Consider the following 18130-nt stretch of genomic DNA (forward strand, 5'->3'; position numbering starts at 1 on the left):
TTCATTACCTTAATAAAGCACTCATCTCTTTTCGTTGTTTGTTTGTATATGTTTTGTATTTTTATTATGATATATTGTATTTTATTTTGTTTGTTCACCGCCCTGAGAGCTATTTCGCTAAGGGCGGTATATAAATTGAAATAATAAATAAATAAATAAATAAATCTCTCCACAGGTTTCTAAACCTCTGTTGAGCTTCATCATAAAAAGCAATAGGAAACATCAAACAAAGCAACATGTGAAACAATACATTAATTAGGCATAATCTGCAGATTTAGACCACAACTAGCTGTGAATGGATGTAGATTACATTCACCAAGGAATTCCATTCTTGAACACTGAGCGAATATATGAATGGAGATTATTTCCATATCTGCATGCTCTTAGAGTAAAACTGTGTGACATCCCTACTCCCCACTCGGCCTTGGGAGAGTTACAAGGCTTAAGCACCTGTGAGAGACATGGAAGCAGACAGAGAGAAACCAGGACAGGGGATGAAAATCCCTAATCTGTTGGTCCGATATTTATTTGAGCTCAAGACACTGTCAAGTGTGTATACTCATGAGAATAACACATTTTGTTAATTATTGGAGTGGGTGCATATTCTCGACAGTCCAAAGAAAGCTTTGGGCCACACACAATTCATTGCCATCTTGTATAGGACACAATCCTGGATGTGTGGTGTATAATATGTGATGGTCCAAAGCTTATTTTGGTCGCAAACTCCCAGTTCCTTATTCTTTTCTACATTTTTAACTACTATTGGTATGAGTACGTGCTCTTGACAATGTCTTGAGCCCAAAAGCAATAACTGGGCTGGATACAATTCACTGTCACCTCATAAAAGATACAATCCTGGATGTGGGAGTGGGAGTGGGGTGGAGGGAACAGAGAGGAGGGTGGGGAAAAGATAGAGAGAGAGAGATTGACCTAGGGAGTGTGTGTCACGTTCTAACTGGTCCTTTACATGTTAAAAACAAGCTTCATGCTTTACGAAGTCCACAGACAGGATTGTCTTGCACAACATGGGTTACCTTTTCCTGATAAAATATTTTCGGCATCTCACCATCTTCCTTCTTGCTGCTACTGGTGTCAGCCTAGCACTCCTTGAAGAAATAGCTCAAGAACCAGAATCAAGACAGCAGAATGATGCTGTCCCTCCACTTTGGCAATCTGCACCAGAAAATTTAGCAGATTTTCCAGTACATGGCAATAAAATATCCATCAACCCTTGGAATAACTCAGAGAGATTGGGAATGCATAAGACCTTGCTTCAAGCTACGTCTCTTTCACTGTGCTTAGAACGAAAAAAGCTGACCCTGACAATATTCTATGGGGATTGCCCTTGCAGCATGGCTGGCAATACATTACAGGTATGAACAATTTATTTACAGTCTAAGCCTTTAAGAATGCCATTTCTGTCTATTGTTCTAAAAGCAGAAGAAACATTTTGAATTATGGCTTTGACACATAATCTCAAAATTCTTGGCCTCATATTTGTCATGTAACACATACATTGGGCAGGGATCATTTGTAGGGAAGGATGCTTAACTCTTCTCAGGTCTGTTGATTCTTCCCTGCAAATGTCCTGAAGGTCATTTAAAAGTGTCCCATCCCTTCCATTTTCAAGACTGATGGAAATAAACCTGGCTGAGGAAATAACTCAGGATGCAATCTTACACCCACTTACCTGTGGTTAAGCCTCATTGAACTCAACCATACTTATTTCTGAGTAGATATGTATTGTCAGGTGCTTTTGCACGTATAGAAAGAGTTATTATGCTTAATTTTGTGTAAGCTGTTATTATGTGGGCCAGGTGAAAAAGAGGATATGGTTCCTGTACCTTTAATAGGTGTGTAGAACAGGGAATTTCAGCAGGTGGCACTGATAACCTAGATCTGCTGAAATTCTCTCTTTTTCACTACCCTCTCTTTCACCTGGCCACCTTAACAATAGCCTATATCAACCTTCCCCAACCTGGTGCCCTCCAGATGTTTTGGACTACAACTCCCATCAGCCTCAGCCAGGTGGTAAATGGCCAGGGATGATGGTAGTTGTTGTCCGAGGTCATATATATGATGGTGAACAAGTTGGGGAAGGGTGGTGTATACAAAATCAGACATAATAGCTGTTTCTGCTAAAACAGGGATTCTCAACTTCCATCTTAAGACCCTCTAAAGAAATGCCAGTGTGGCGTAGCGGTTTGTTTATTGGACTATGATCTGGGAGAGCAGGGTTCGAATCCCCATACACTATGAAGCTCACTGGGTGACCTTGGGCCAGTCACTGCCTCTCAGCCTCAGAGGATGGCAATGGTAAACCGCCTCTGAATACCACTTACTACGAAAACCCTGTTCACAGTGTCACCATAAGTCAGAATTGACTTGAAGGCAGTCCATTTCCATTTTCAAAGAAAATGTAGACAGATGTAGATCACACATGTACGTGTGTGTGTGTGTGTGTGTGTGTATGTGTGTCTGTATATATGACTGTTCAACTACCAACTCTCAGTTTTCCTGAATGGCAGCCTCGATTGCCAAATCTCATTCTGAGAGATTGCCACCTGTTCATGGCATATGAGCTGAACTAAAACTAGGAAGAATATTTTGTTGTCAAACTGGACATTCTAGTTACACACAGAGGGCATGTGTAAGCCTCTTGCCATGCTTGTAAAATACCATCCATCCACATATATCTATAAATTAGCATCCAGAGAGAAGAGGGAGACCAGTTCTTCAAGACAAGAACTATAAAAGCTATAAAAATGGTATAAAAGCTATAAGAATGTATATGTCCATTTTAGGCCAGGCTGATCTTCCTGTGCTGTGGTTCTTATTTGAACAGCATTTAGTGGCTCTTGTTCCTGTGGTCAAAGGATGGGGTCACTGTCCTCTTCCTTTGCTTCTGCTGAGTCCCCGGGCAACTGGCCGTTGGAGCTGCATAGTCTTTCCAGCAGGGAGGGGGCAAGAGTTTCTCCTTCCTTAGATGGGGCTGGATTGGTCTTCCCTTTGTGGATGGCAGAGATCAGAGGGTGGTGTCTTTTAGCTCTGCAGCCCCAGGGCAAAGTACAAGGTATCCCAGAGTATAATTTATTGACCCAGATCCGTGTGAGAATGTCCATAAAGTACTGCAGTACACTGCCTGTATAATCCTTCCCAGTCGTGTGCATGCGCACACACACGTCTTGTACATGTCTACTCAACAGTAAGCCCCATTGTGTTCAATGGGGCTTATTGCTCGGTAAGTTGATATAGGATTACAGCCTAAGTGTTGCCATCATGTGCTTTATGCAATTGGGCATAAATTAATAGGCAAACATGCAAATCAATGTCCTTGATTTTTAGCATAGAAATTACTCTGCACAGTAACATACAAGTTTATTAGAGGTGTTTACAGTCCTGCTGCTTGATGGTAGCACGACATACAGCACATACTATCCAGACAAGAATGAGTCAGTTGGTATGGAAAGACAGCCTATCCCATTTACCCAGGCAGCACAGAGACTCAGATGAAATGCAGATGAGAACTAATGCTGGAGCTCAGAAGCATACACTGAATTCTGCAGCCATAATAATGAATTTTGCCAGATGTTATAGATCAGGGGTTCTCAGATGGTGGTCCATGAACCATTGGTGGTTCCCAAGCTTCATTCAGATAGTCCATGGCCTGTCTGTAAAAATACAATTACAACTCATACAGCATCTCACAGAGCACGTTACATTTACTACAATAAGCAGAAATATCATTAAGTGATCCACCAAGACCTTCCACAAACTTCACATGGTTCCTGGAAAGAAAATTTGGGAACCACAGTTATTTATGTCTGCCCCCCACCTCTTTAGTTCCAAGCAATACTGACAATTTTGGAAATTTGCACTAGGTTAATTTTATATTTTCAAGCACAATGTTCCACTCTGGGAGACAAGGCATCATTCCACCTGTCAAGCTTCTGAGTTTGTGATTCAAGATTTGAACAGCGTGGTTTATGACAGATGCTATTGGAGGTCACTGATTCATAGGGTCGTCATAAGTCATAATCGACTTGAAGGCATATAACAACCAACTTGCTAGATGAGACCAGACGCAATTGTAAGGGTAGAACTCACTGTTCTGCCGGTTCCAGTGCATCTCCACTTCTCTCTTCTGAAAACAGGGGCACATGACACTAGTCAAACCCTGCTCCTTTTTACTATAAAATGTGGTAGGAGCAGCTTGACAGTTTATTATTATTATTATTATTATTATTCAGCTTCAAACAGATTTCACAGCTCATCAGCAGATCAGCCCGTTCCCCCTCGAGGTGCGGCTAATGGAAACGCTCTGCTCTGGTGACTAATGTGTTCACAGCCTGAGCAGGAAAAGTTGGGGAAATGCAGCACCTGAAAAATACACCCCATGTTAGCCAGGACCATCTTATGTAGATGTCCAGGCCTCCTGAAAAAAGTCTCCCTAATGCTCAAAGTATAGGGTGATTTGTACAGGGTGATTACAAAGAGTAGTTGTCCTCTGAGCAAAATCCTGTGTGTCATACGTAACAACTCCTTGCAATCTGTCCCAGGAATGGAGAGCCTTAGACCTCAGGACACTTCCCAGGCTACACCCCTCACTGGTCTTGTTTCGCACCCTTCTCCTCAATTGCTTTCATCTGTCTGGCTGATGTGTTCTTGAATTGTGAAAATCCCACTTCCTTGCCTGGCTGGAGGAGGAAGACAAATGCTTTTAGAAACCTCTGCTTTTTCCATGGCTGGAATGTAGCCTTTTATAAAAAGGTCAGAGTTGCCTAGGTGGGTCCACTCACTTTTGCCTCTACCCCCACCGTGACCCCAGCCGAAGATTGCCCATGAGCACATGCAGCCCTCAGTCTGTAAATGGTTTTCCACCCCTGATCTATACAAATACAAGTTTATGTAAGAATGTATTTGGTTTTCTTCTAGGCAGACTAGGAGATCCAACTAATGCCACAACATGCGGCCATAAAGATGGAGACAACCTGTGCATATCTGTCCACAGCTGGTGGGCTTGTAAGTATTTTCATGCATGAAGATTTCCATAACACTAAAGCCCTATTCATGCATTATGTGTAGGGCATAAGTGTGTAGAACAAGGAGGGAGGCCATGCCTCCAGCACCCCCCTCAGGGTCATATTCGTCCCCTGCCCCAATTATGACATGTTGCTCGTGGGTGTATGAGCAGAAAGCCCAATGCATCAGCTCCTGCTCACAGGTTGTGGCTCTGTGCAATCAGGGCATGCAAATAATCAGATATCTTGATTTTGTGAAACTGCTACCCATGAGCTGGAGCTTGCACATTGGGCTCTCTGCTGAAACAACAGCGCACAACACATGGTGACTTGAAGGGGGGAAGGCATGACCTTGAGAGTGGGCTTAGAGCACAGTCCTCCTTGCTGTACATCGGGGGCATCTATCCTCCAATTCTGGGGCCTGGTTTTATCTCCCAAGCCAATATTCCTCCCTCTCCGAAGATCCCACCAATTTGGGCAGCAAAAGGGGGAAATGGTTCAAGCAGACCCGGTATGGTGTGCGTTGAGGTAGGGAGAGAGGAGCAGCCTGGTGGGAATGCACACTGCTCCCTCCCTGGTCATCAGACTGAATTTCTGCATCAACCCCTAGGTCCCTCTACAAGCTTACCCCGTGGCAGACCAAGCTCCTGAATTCTTTTGTAACCCTACTTTATTTTTCAGATTGACCTGAATGTGGGGAATAGAGGGGGAAAGAAGAAATTGGAATAGAGAAAGAGTGTAGAATGCAACACAGAATGGGTCAGCCTGGAGTGGGGTGGGAGGTGGGGGGATGTTGAAGGGTCCCCAAATAAATGTCCCCAAAGTTGTTGAACACAACTGGCAAACAATCTATGCTTTATCATGATTGGCATCATGGGAACTGCTTCCAACCTCCATAGAAAGAGTGGCAGAACTCATATCCAATGGAAGCACAGCCTGAATCCCATGTAACCAAAGAAGTGCACCATTATTTGTCTAGAAAGCAAAATGTTGGACATTCCACTAGTGACCCTGACTAAATACCAAGAATCTTTAATATTTTACAGACTTAGGGAACAATCCAAATCCGTGGTCGGTTGCGGTGGGCTTTAATGAAGCAGCAGAATCCCACTGCTCACCAGGAGGAGAAAATCCTGCATGTTTGCTGCACCAGCTCCAGGCTGGCACAGCGGAGAGGTCTGGTTTGGGCCCTTTGCTAGTTAATGGACCAGCTTAGGATCCAGCCGATTCTTGGCTGACCCATCTCTGCTTGCTCTTCATGTTCTCCTTGCCCCTGACAAAGGTGTATGCCAGCGACCACCAGCAGGAACACTTGTGGCAGCAGCTTCCGTTGGCCTCTGGTTTAATTCCCCCCCCTCCCGCTGGCAGAGTGGGGTAGAGGGACACCACTGCCTCAGCCAAATCCCATCCAGTGTAGTAGATCAGGGGCTTGGGTTATTCTGTAAAAGTAAATTGCAGAAGTCAGGGCCCAATTCAGATTGCAACCCTGGCACAGGAGCAGAGGTGCTTTAAGCCGTTGCTGCTGCTATGACACTGATCTAGATTCCGAGTCCTGCTATTTACATTTGGGGGGGAAGCCCCCATTCACATAAATAGCAAGCTGAGGGGCCCCAGTTCATTTTTAAAAGCCGTTCACCCCGTTTCTAATTGCATGAATTATGTCCTCCTAGTTTGGCCCTTATGTTCTGCCTAAACCTGCATAAGATCAGGGTGCATGAACACATCACTTTCATATACCAAAACATCCAATAATTTGACTGCTTTTCCATATGCCCAGACATTCCTCTAAAACAGGTTTGCTACTGTCCATTACTGCAGGTATGAATTACTACCTAGCAGTTGTACCCTTTCTGGGGGCACTGGAAAGTGGCGTCTTTGGAGAGCTGGCATACGAGGTAGAAATGCTGCCACCAGGTGATAGAAGAGCTGACTTCTGCCGCAGTGTTGCTGAATGCAATGCCCAGGCACCACAACTCATGGCTACCTGGAGGGCGTTTTTCAAGGTACTGTTGTTGTCTGTCTTACTAGATGAATAGTGGGTCTTTTGCCTTCATTTTTCACTAACCTCGGCATAAGGTTATTGTTTCCACACTTCAACATTGACTCTGCTCACCTGCTTTATTTATTAGAAAACTTAGGACTTTTTCAAATGGCTAAAGAAAATCATTTCATTTTTAGAAGTACACTTCTGCTTCTTTAGATTAATGCCACCAGCATAATGCCTCACCCTCATTCAGCAAATGCTGGGTGGCTTCTAAGTTATTTCCATTTTTAAAAAAATAACAGTAACAACTCAGTTCATTGCTGAGACAATCTGAATAGGAAGAAGCTCACCTATATAGATAGCAAAACTAACCCAGGAAATTCAAAGGAAGATCCCTTATACCGAGTTAGAAATGTCATCCCTCCAGCTCAGTATTTTTGACAATGACTTCCACCTGCATTATGATGAGTCATACCTACTTTTTTGTTATGTGCCTTCAAGTCGATTATGACTTATGGCAACCCTATTAATCTTTTTTGGATGTATTCAACAGGGTTCTCATGGTAAGAGGTATTCAGAGGAGGTTTACCTTTGCCTTCCTCTAAGTCTACAGCACCCGGTATTCCCAGGCGGTCTCCCATCCAAGTACTAACCCTGCTTAGCTTCCGAGATCAATCAAGATCGGGCGTATTCAGGGTAGTATGGCCATAGGCCATACCTACTTTAGCCATTGTTAAATCATTGAAAGGAATCCTTGGTTCCAAAAATAAAATTACAAGTTAGGAACATAGGGAGCTGCCTTACACTGAGTCAGACCAGTGTTCCATCTAGCTCAGTACTGTCTACACTGACTGGCAGCAGCTCTCCAGGGTTTCAGGCAGGGTTCTCTCCTAGTCCTATCTGGAGATGCCAGGGATTGAACCTGGGACCTTCTGCGTGCAAAGCAGATGATCTACTACTGAACTATGAGCCCTTCACTTTTTTGATCGTTCTAACTGTGTGTGTGTGTACATGCACATGTGTTTCCTCTCCTAGTACCTTTTATCAACTACACCAAGCTCTGAAATACCTGCAGCCCATTCCTTCTCACAAGTTGAAGCATTGAACTACATATGGAAAGCTCACATTCTTAGCATCGCTTATGCACGTCCAAAGTTTAGAAACCGGTAAGCTAAAGCTATCAAATGCTTTTCACAGGTTCCCTGTGGTGTACACTAAAGATTCAGTTATAGATGTGAGAAGCTGCTTTTTTCAACTGGCCATAGATAGATATAGATATCCAACCCATGCTTTAAGATCTGCAGGGGAGATTCTGATTATGGTTCTGTCGAGAATGGTCCATGGGGCAGTGGCAAGTCCTATGTCCACTCTGTGGCAGCGCCCTTCATGTAGCGCTCCCTTCCTGGGGAAATTGGGCTCTCCCTCTCCCTGATCCTTTTTAAAGGTCAATTAAAGACGTTTCTGTTTATTCAGGCCTTTGGCACATAGTTGGAGGAGTGCACCTACCCAGGTCTGGCTGTTTGCTGCTGTGTTTATGTTTTATATATTATGTTTTGTTTTTAATTTGTGTTCTATCGTGTTTGCACTCTTTGCTGTGTTTGTAATTTTAAGTCCTTGTGGGAAGAAAAGTAGAATTAAAAATTACATGAATAGATAAATAAATAAATCCTTCAAGCAGTACAATGTGTTGTCAGATAGTAGTGCAACTTCCAATGAGGTACAATTCATTGTTCAAGCTCTCTCTGAGAAACTGTCCTCACTTATATTAAGTCAGCAGCTATTTACCCTGTTAGGTGCAGAATGAATATTTTAGTGAGGTGGGCTAGGATTTGTCCTTTTTATAGCACTACTCATGAGCACTTTAGGAAGTTTTGAAATCAGTGGTTAAAACCAATGACGTTTTGAAGGGTTCAGTCTGCTACCTTGATTCAAACTCACATCCAATTTTATCCAAACATAGACAAAAACCTGCTCCTTATTCCCAGGAAGCACCATGTAAAATTTGGCTACAGTATCTTAAGAGGCGTCCAAATCCCTAGTGAGCAGACAAACAACTTTCCAAGATATATACTATATTAATAATAATATTGACAGAGATTGAACTGATTCCTTCACTTTCCTCCTCCCCCTTCACATTTCAGACTGCTGTACCTCAGTGGTCCTGAAAGCGAATTTGGGAAAGACTGGGCCACTACTGTTGACTTCATTGGAGCCACACATTTTCCAACTGATCAGAACACTACCAACTATTTTCAGACCGGCTTGCCGCCACAAATCCTTTTGGAAGCAGACAGAGCCCCTTCCATTGCAGATTTCACATCTAGGCAAAATCGAGTGCTGTTTCTACTTGGTGTTTTGGACAAGCACATAGCCCATTGTCAGGGTAGAGACACACTTAATGTTATGCCAGTTCCAATGTGTCTTTACCTCTCTTTTCTCAAAACGGGGAGAACACAACATTTGTTACCCCACCTCTTTTAAAATCTCATAGGATGAGCTCCAGTGCATTTTTTTTAAAAAAATTCAGCTTCAGAAAGGTTTTGCAACTGATAGGTAGATTGACCCCATTGTTACCAAATGCTACCAAAATTATTCCAAGCTACACAGCAAGTGGATTGGACTGTGAAAGACTAATCCAAATTTTGTTTGCGTTTTGACAAATTTGTGCATCATCTCAGAGAGGAGGTCAGGTCTCCTGCTCCCCTGGTGCATTCACTATAGCTGCCCAATTTCCCTGCTTTTTAACGTTTGATAGAAATATCTGTTGGCTATAGGTACGTTCTTTAACCGCAATGGTTTTTTGCCTATTAGTGAATTTCTCTGCTTCTTAATCTGAGAGGTAAGAAATGGGATCGTGTGCAAGTTTGCTGAGAATAGAATGATCGTTTTCATGCTTATTGAGTTCAGTGGTATTTACTCCCATGCAATCATGGTAAGGAAAGGTAAAACTGACCACAGAGGATGGGGATGGGGGAGGAGGAAGGGCAGGAGAAGGGAGGGAGGAAGGGCAGAGGGGAGGAGGGAGATGGGAGCAGGCAGGAAGGGGATGGCAGGAGGGGGCAGGTTTGATCATTTGCATGTTTATTGGCTTCAATGAGATTTCCTCCCATGCAATCATGCTTAGGATAGGTAAAACTGACCATAGAGGGGGGAGGAAGAGAAGAGGGAGCAAGGGCTGGAGTAGGCAGGGGAGGAGAAAGTGGGAACAGGGGAGGGGAGGTAGAAGGGAGGAGGAAGAGAGAGGAAAGGAGGGAAAAGGCAGTTCTGAACATTTGCATGCTCATTGAGTTCAATGGGATTTACTCCCATGAATCATGGTTAGGATAGATAAAACTGACCATGTGGGAGGGGGAGGGGGAAAAGGAGGGGGAGGAGGAGGGGGGGAGGAGGGGATTAGAAGGGGATGGGGAGGGGAAAAGAGGGGCAGGAGGGAGGAGGAGGGGAGGGCAGGTTTGATCATTTGCAGGCTTTTTGAGTTCAGTGTGATTTACTCCTGTGCAATCATGCTTAAGATAGGTGAAACTGACCTGGGGGAGGGGCAGAATGGGGAGGAGGAGGGCAGAATGGGGAGGAGGAAGGAGGAAGGAGGAAGGAGGAGGGGAGGAGAGGAGATTGGATAGGTGGGCACTGGGCAGAGAGAAAGCCCCTTTCATTTCCAAAAGGAAAACACTGGAAACATTATCATTGTTTTTCAGCGTTTCCCCCACCTTTTTATTCTACAGCAGGCACATGTAGTCTTCAAATCTGTCCAATGTCACATCCACACCAGACCTATATTTTACTTTAGACAGTATGGCTTCCCCCAAAGAATCCTGGGAAGTCTAGTTTGTGAAGGGTGCTGAGAGTTGCTAGGAGATGCCCTGTTTCCCTCACAGAGCTTCAGTCAGAGTGTCTGATTGTTAAATCACTCTGGCCACTGGAGCTCTCTCAGGGGAATAGGAGTCTCCTATCAGCTATCGGGATCCTTCCCAAACTACAGTTGCCAGAATTCTTTGGGGCAAGCTATGACCGTCTAAAATGAAATAAATGCCTGGTGTGGGTGTGGCCCCCTGATTAGGCAAGCCCAGCAGCTGTGAGTCTGGCTTTTAGAACACTGACAGTTGCTTCTTACTGAGCATGCCTAGGGTTATCATTGACTCCAATGCTAAATATCTAAATTAATTAAAAATTGGCCAAGCAGTTTTTTAACTTTTAGACTCCAGAAGATGAAGGTCAGACTATGGCCAAGGTCAATAATAGGATTATAGATACTCTGTGAAGATGGCTGAATTTTAATTAATTTCAACAAATTATGAGAACACTGACAGAAAAAACGTGCAACAGGGGTCTGTTTTTTCTCTCTCTGCTTACACTTTGAACTCTCAATTCTCTCTGTTTTGTGTATCACCACGGAAATTTAGAGGGTTGTTAAGCAAGCATTTCTGAGTTCAGTACTATAAGTTTTGTAAACCTTTGTTTTGAAATGAGCTGATGGGAAGCATCAGAATGTCATGGGGGTATTTTATATTTAACATTGTGGAATGCGAAAAATCCATGCTGGCTATTATTTATTTATTTATTTATTTATTTGTTTATTTATTTATTTATTTATTTATTTATTTATTATACCCTGCCCTTCCTTCCAACAGGAGCTCAGGGCAGCAAACAGAAACACTAAAAACACTTTAAAACATCATAAAAAGACCTTAAAATACATTAAAACAAAACAACATTAAAAACATTTTAAAAAAACTTTTAAAGCTTCTTTAAAAAAAGGTTAAAGATATTAAAAGACATATTAAAAGCAATTCTAACACAGATGCAGACTGGGATAGGTCTCAACTTAAAAGGCTTGTTGGAAGGGAAAGTCTTCAAAAGGTGCCGAAAAGATAGCAGAGATGGCTATAGTACATAGGCACTCTTGTGGCTGTATAATATTGATTTCGGGTGCATACATTCATTTAATATCGGCATATGATCTGTCTCTGATTTTTTCTTCAAAGGGGTGAGCCCAGATTATAATAATAATAATAAATTTTATTTTTCAGTCGCCTATCTGTCCGGGTTAGGGACACTCTAGGCGACGAACAACAAGAATAAAACAATACATATATATATAATAACATCATCAAATTTTAAAATTAAAAAACCATCCTTTAATTCATAAATTACTCTGTCTCAATCTTGTAGGCCTGCCTGAACAGCCAGGTCTTCAAGGCTCGGCGATAGCTGGACAAGGAGGGAGCATGTCTGAGATCAAAAGGGAGGGAGTTCCAGAGGGTGGGGGCCACAAAAGAAAATGCCCTCTCTCTGGTCTGCAGCAGCCTGGCTGTTCTCACAGGTGGGACCGAGAGAAGGTCTTGCGAGGCTGATCTTGTCAGGCGGCATAATCGGTGATTCTAGAGGCGTTCCTTCAGATATACTGGGCCGAAACCGTATAGGGTTTTAAAGGTCAACACCAACACCTTGAATTGGGCCCGGTAGACAACTGGTAGCCAGTGAAGATCTAATAACACTGGGGTAATGTGATCCCAGCGACGGCTATGCGTGATCAAGCGTGCCGCCGCATTCTGTACCAGCTGTAATTTCCGGACCGTTTTCAAGGGTAACCCCACGTAGAGCGCATTGCAGTAGTCTAAGCGAGAGGAGACCAGGGCATGTATCACTTGGGGGAGCAGATGACCAGGAAGATAGGGTCGCAGTCTCCGTATCAGATGTAATTGATACCAAGCTGCCCGGCTCACTGCTGTAATCTGAGCCTCCATGGACAGCTGGGAGTCAAGAATGACCCCAAGACTGCGGACCTGGTCCTTCAGGGGCAAATTTACCCCAGTAAGCATCAGGTCAGTAATTCCTAATTTCCTTTTATCTCCCACAAGTAATACCTCAGTCTTGTCGGGGTTCAGCTTCAGCCTATTCTCTCCCATCCATCCATTTATGGATTCCAGGCACTTGGACATGGTGTTCACAGCCAACTCCGGTGAGGATTTAAATGAGAAATAGAGCTGACTGTCATCAGCATACTGATGACACTGCAACCCAAAACTCCTGATGATTGCTCCCAGCGGTTTCATATAGATGTTAAATAGCATGGGAGAGAGGATAGAGCCCTGTGGCACTCCACAATGAAGAGGCCAAGGGTCTGAAACCTCATCTCCCAATGCCACCCGTTGCTGCCTATCCGAGAGATAGGAACGGAACCACTGCAAAACAGTGCCTCCTATTCCTAATCCCTCTAGGCGATTTAAGAGGATACCATGGTCAACGGTATCGAAAGCCGCTGAAAGGTCCAGGAGGACAAGGAAGGTGTATTCACCCCTATCCAATGCCCTCCTCATATCATCCACCAGAGCGACCAAGGCTGTTTCCGTTCCATGACCAGTCCTGAAACCCTAATCCCTCCTGCCTTCCCAATGTATGGCAGATGTGCATGCCAGCAACCTGAGCACAGCTTCAGTTTCAGCCTTCCCCATCCCTTCCTCCAACCCCTCCTATCGTGCAACACATGGAGAATTTATTGTTATGGAGGCATGTTATACATATGATAAATGAAATTAAAAATGCTTCAGATAGGCTGTCCATTAAAAAAAAGTTTAAAGCGTTATGCTTGTTTATTCATTTATTGCCTTTAACAACTAAAACGAATACTCAGGGACAAAATGGATGTTACGTCATTCATGCAATGAGCAAATGTGAAAATAGTTTTTAACCTGTACAGGGCTGTTATGGGGTGGGGGGAGGTGGGACTAGGCTGCACCACTTTTGGTCTATTGCTTAGTCACATGGCAAGAGTTCATTTTCATCTCATAGTTTTCCCATGTATCGTCCTTGTGCACTTTGAGGGTGGAACGGCAAATAGAATTCTCGTTTAATGCCTTTCTCCTTTGCTTACTGCTGCACAGTTACAAACATATCCCTTGATCAGAAAGCAAGGTTTTGAGGAATTGCAAGTTCAATGAGATTGGTGAGATCTCTCATCTTGGGATCAGCTTCCAAGGGCCTGGTAGGATATAGCCATATGATTCCAAATAGATTAGCAACACAGGTTATTATGTACTCTTTCTCATAGAAGAGTGGTTAACTTCATCACATGGAGGCAACTTCCATGCCTTTGCATGTAAGTGCGGCATGTATGATGCAATATGTATGGCCATCTCTATTGCACATTTAATCATGCCATTATAGACGGGAGACCGTTAGGTATTTAACCATACTTAAAGGTATAAGCCAACATCCTTTATACTCTGAGCTTATCTAACACAGATTCTTTCTCCATGACTTTGATTGAGTCTTTCCACTTCTACTACTTCAGCTTCTCTTCTCGAACCTTCTGTGTTCATCCAGGAGGATCTAAGTTAGATCACTCTGTGCTTGAGCTCACACAGTCTCATATTGTTCTGCTCAAGTGTGGTCAACAAGTTGAAATTCCAGCACTGTATATACTGCCAGTATAAGTGTTTGTCCTCTCAACAGGCTCTTCGTTATGCCATATACCATAACTTTCACTGATTCCACAGGGGGCAGCCGATCAGCCTTTTCTATCAATGAATGGCTGTGCCATGATTGAAATGTGTGTCTTCTCAAGACTTGTCATGCCGTGAGATCCAGGGGTATCTTTATTCACCCTGCTTCTCAATACTGTCAGATTGAAGATACACAAATTCTCTATATTTGTTCTAATGGTTTCTTGCCTCTTGTAGAGCAAATACTGAGGAAAACCTGATTTATCTGCAATTTGTCTGTTTTCCTCTTCAGGGTACGTCTTCCTCAAATGAGTCCATTTGTCCCCTCTGGGGTGCCACCTGAAATGGCCTTGAACCGTCCCTTTCTTGTACACCCACAGGATTGAAGGTTCTTGTGTACTCTCCTAGTCTGTATCTATACAGACAACTTATATGACAAACATTGTGGTAATGTGAGCTTCCACAGGGTTTGCCAGCAGTTAGGTCTGTTTAGGCGAACTACAGTCGAGGTCCCACCAAATAACATACAAAGGTTTAGGGATATCTCAGGAAAAGTAATGGGATTTCAATAGCGGAACATCTTTATAAATCATATATATATATATATATATATATATATAATACATTCATTTCATTCATACAAGTACATGTTTATCGGGCTTCAGCCAGTAAATCAGAATCATATAGGTCAGGGTCAAAGTCATGACTGGTTGTAGCTCATAATGGAGCTCTCAGCTTTCTTATATATTATATGTCAGTATTACATGTTAGACATCAATATATAGGTAACCTATCTTAAAGTATAATGTGCTGTTAATTCAGACTTAGACATCAAGTTACATTGTAACAATGGTGAAGTTATATTGTAAAGAATCAACATCAGACAGGTTACATTTCTCTGTTAGTACATTTCAATACATTTCTATCTCTTATCTGGAAAGAAATGGAATAATCTCACCCTTGTGTGAGGCAAGCCTCTGGTTCTTGGCAGCAGCATAGCAGTACATTGGATCAGTCTAAAAGACTAATGAGAAACTGCTCTTTCTTTCCCCTGTTTTTGTGTTCTCAAGCCTGTGGCCCTGAGCTCACAGCTTTCTCTTCATGGCACCTCTCCGTTTCATTGACTTTGGTTGGTGAGCCTGTTGCATGGCCTCATGGAAAAATCTGATTTTGCCACTGTTCTCCATGCCATGATAACAGCCAGTTTAGGTTTCTGCAACGTGTTATGCCTCTGAAGAGTTTGGAAATTTCAGGTCATTCAGAATATGGTGGCCAGGTTCCTAAGCAGAGTTTGCCAAGGTGACCTCAAAATTCTGCAAAGCCCTAAACAATTTGTGCCCAAATGTAAGAAAACGTAGACCTTGAAATACCTGACGCTGTCTGCTTTGTCATATAAGAGTGATCTGTTCGCCTGCTTTGGGATGATCACCAGTGGAAGGACAAGTCACTACCAAACACAGAGTCTGCTTTGTGACAGTACCCTGACTGTGAAACACCCTCCCCAAGGCAGGGCAGAGAAGTTCAGGATCAATGACTAACTGCAATGGCAGGACAGCCCTATCCTGAGTGGACCAAAATGGCTCTCTATCACCCAAAATTCCAGTCCATAGAGGGGTGAAGCAAGGCTGCACACTTGCTCCCTTCTTATTTAATTTCTTCATAAACGATATGGTAGTGGCATGACTCAGCCTTGGTTAAACAATGCTGGTATGAACAAAAGCGGTCTGGTGGATGAGCAACAGACTGCCAGACAATACTTTCTAAATATGAACTCTCCCAAGCCAAATTGTTGGAATTAAATAGAGTTGCCCTCCGAAACTGGTTTTTTGACTACGATGCTTGCCAAGACCGAATGTCCATAGTGACAGCTCCCTTTTCATCCTGGTATCCCTATTTCAAACTCAATCATTCTATGTCTAACTATTTGGGCACACTTGACAGAGCTAATATTAGAAGAGCATTTACTGCCCTCCGTTTTCAGGCTATGCCTACAGCTTACTTAGAAGGCCGATACAGTGGCATACCAGTGACCCAACACCAATGTATGTACGGCTGCAAGGCCATAGAGGAGTTAGCACATTATTTACTTCACTGCCCACTCTATGAGGATCCTGGACGGAAGTTTTTATCGTCTTTTTTAGATGTTTTAGCTCCTTGCTCCGATAGGGAGTTGGTTAACATGCTTTTATGTGATAATTTTAATTCAATGATCATTGCAGCAGCCAACTTTGCTTTGGCTGCTCAAAAACTGAGAGAATCCTTTGTTATAAAATCTCCTAGTTTAAAATAGTCACCTGATATTTTCCACAACGGTATGAATTTTTAACAAAATTGTGTATTTGTATCTGTGCAAAAGGCTTATGGCTTAAAGTCACAATAAAGAATTTACCTTGCATAAATTAATAGCACATTTCTTTTGCAGGAAACCTTTTGTTGCTCATTTGGAGAAAGGCCATGTCTACTGAAGAAGGAAGAAAAAACGGCCGCAGACTTATTGAAATTATGTTTTAGAGTATCCGATCTCTGGAAATCCACACTTATATACACACACAAATAATTAATTTAATGGTCTGCTCAGTGGTGAATTAATGTTTGGCTGGTGTTTACTACTTGCATTTGTTTCAAAATTGCTTGGAAGACTCATGTTATCAATTCTTCGTATTTAGGTATATCTGCATGGGATTAAGGCTGCAATTTAGGCTGTGTACATGTCATACTTTAAAGCGCATGAATTTCCCCAAAGAATCCTGGGAACTGTAGTTTGGGCTTAATTCTGAGTAGATCTGCATAAAATACCAATATTAAAATACCATAAATAAATAAATAAAAATCAAGCTGAAACTGAATCCTGATTTGTCTGTGCCAAGGCATTGAAAAATATCCCCCCCCCGCTTGCCTTAATGGTTTGAAAGGAGATTTGGGGGGGGCGGGATAAGTTGTTCTGCTTACCTAGGAGTAAGTCTCTGAGCTCAGTGGGCTTTACCTGTGATGAGGCATGCATGGGATTGCGCCATCAGGAATTTAAGTCTAGCTACAGCAGATTTTGCTTTCTCTTATTGCCTACATAAATTTCAGGGGAGAGGTCACCTTTCGTGAGCTTGATTGGATCCATGTTAATTCATTCACATTGTTGTTACTATTATCATTTATAAGAATGTCTGTTCCACCCCGTTAATGTATACACATTAGGATGGCTTGAAACAATGAAGACCACAGTAACATCACAAAACCAAAATATGAAACTAAACATAATGCAGTGGAGGAGGGGAGCAGGTGACGTCGTAAGAGGGTTGAGGAACCTTTATCAGCCTGAGGGCTGCATTCTGTTCTGGGCAGCCTTCCGAAGGCAACATGCCAGTGATGGGCAGGGCCAGAGGGAAAAGTGGACAGAGCAATTAATGTCAATTTTCCCTTGGTACGCTAGGCTAGTTTCTACACATGCTCACATTCCCCTTTCGAGCCTCCTTCCAGACAAGCAGGAGGCATTATCAGAGTTCAGGGATGCATTTGAGCCAGGCAAAAATGCTTGGGGTACAAGGCTGGGCCAGTGAAGAGGGAGGCCTGGGGAGAGGTCCAAGGGAAGGATAGAGACACCCTGAAGGCTGCATTGGGGCCCTGAGACTGAAGTTCCCCACCCCTCCCATGCAAACCATTCCGTGCAGAACTACATCCTTAGTGGTATC

At 43.1% G+C, this 18130-nt stretch overlaps 1 protein-coding gene across 1 annotated transcript; it reads left to right on the forward strand.

Moving 5' to 3' along the window:
• Positions 1 to 1025: 1025 nt before the first annotated feature.
• On the forward strand, positions 1026 to 17281 carry C4H6orf58 (chromosome 4 C6orf58 homolog). The gene is given in 6 exon segments (XM_061626086.1): positions 1026 to 1284; positions 1287 to 1373; positions 4936 to 5022; positions 6840 to 7024; positions 8041 to 8171; positions 16870 to 17281. Coding segments are annotated over 6 exon segments (792 nt in total). The 3' UTR covers positions 16913 to 17281.
• The last annotated feature ends 849 nt before the right edge of the window (positions 17282 to 18130 follow it).

Source organism: Rhineura floridana, chromosome 4 (genome assembly GCF_030035675.1).
Source record: "Rhineura floridana isolate rRhiFlo1 chromosome 4, rRhiFlo1.hap2, whole genome shotgun sequence".
Lineage (NCBI taxonomy): Eukaryota > Metazoa > Chordata > Lepidosauria > Squamata > Rhineuridae > Rhineura > Rhineura floridana.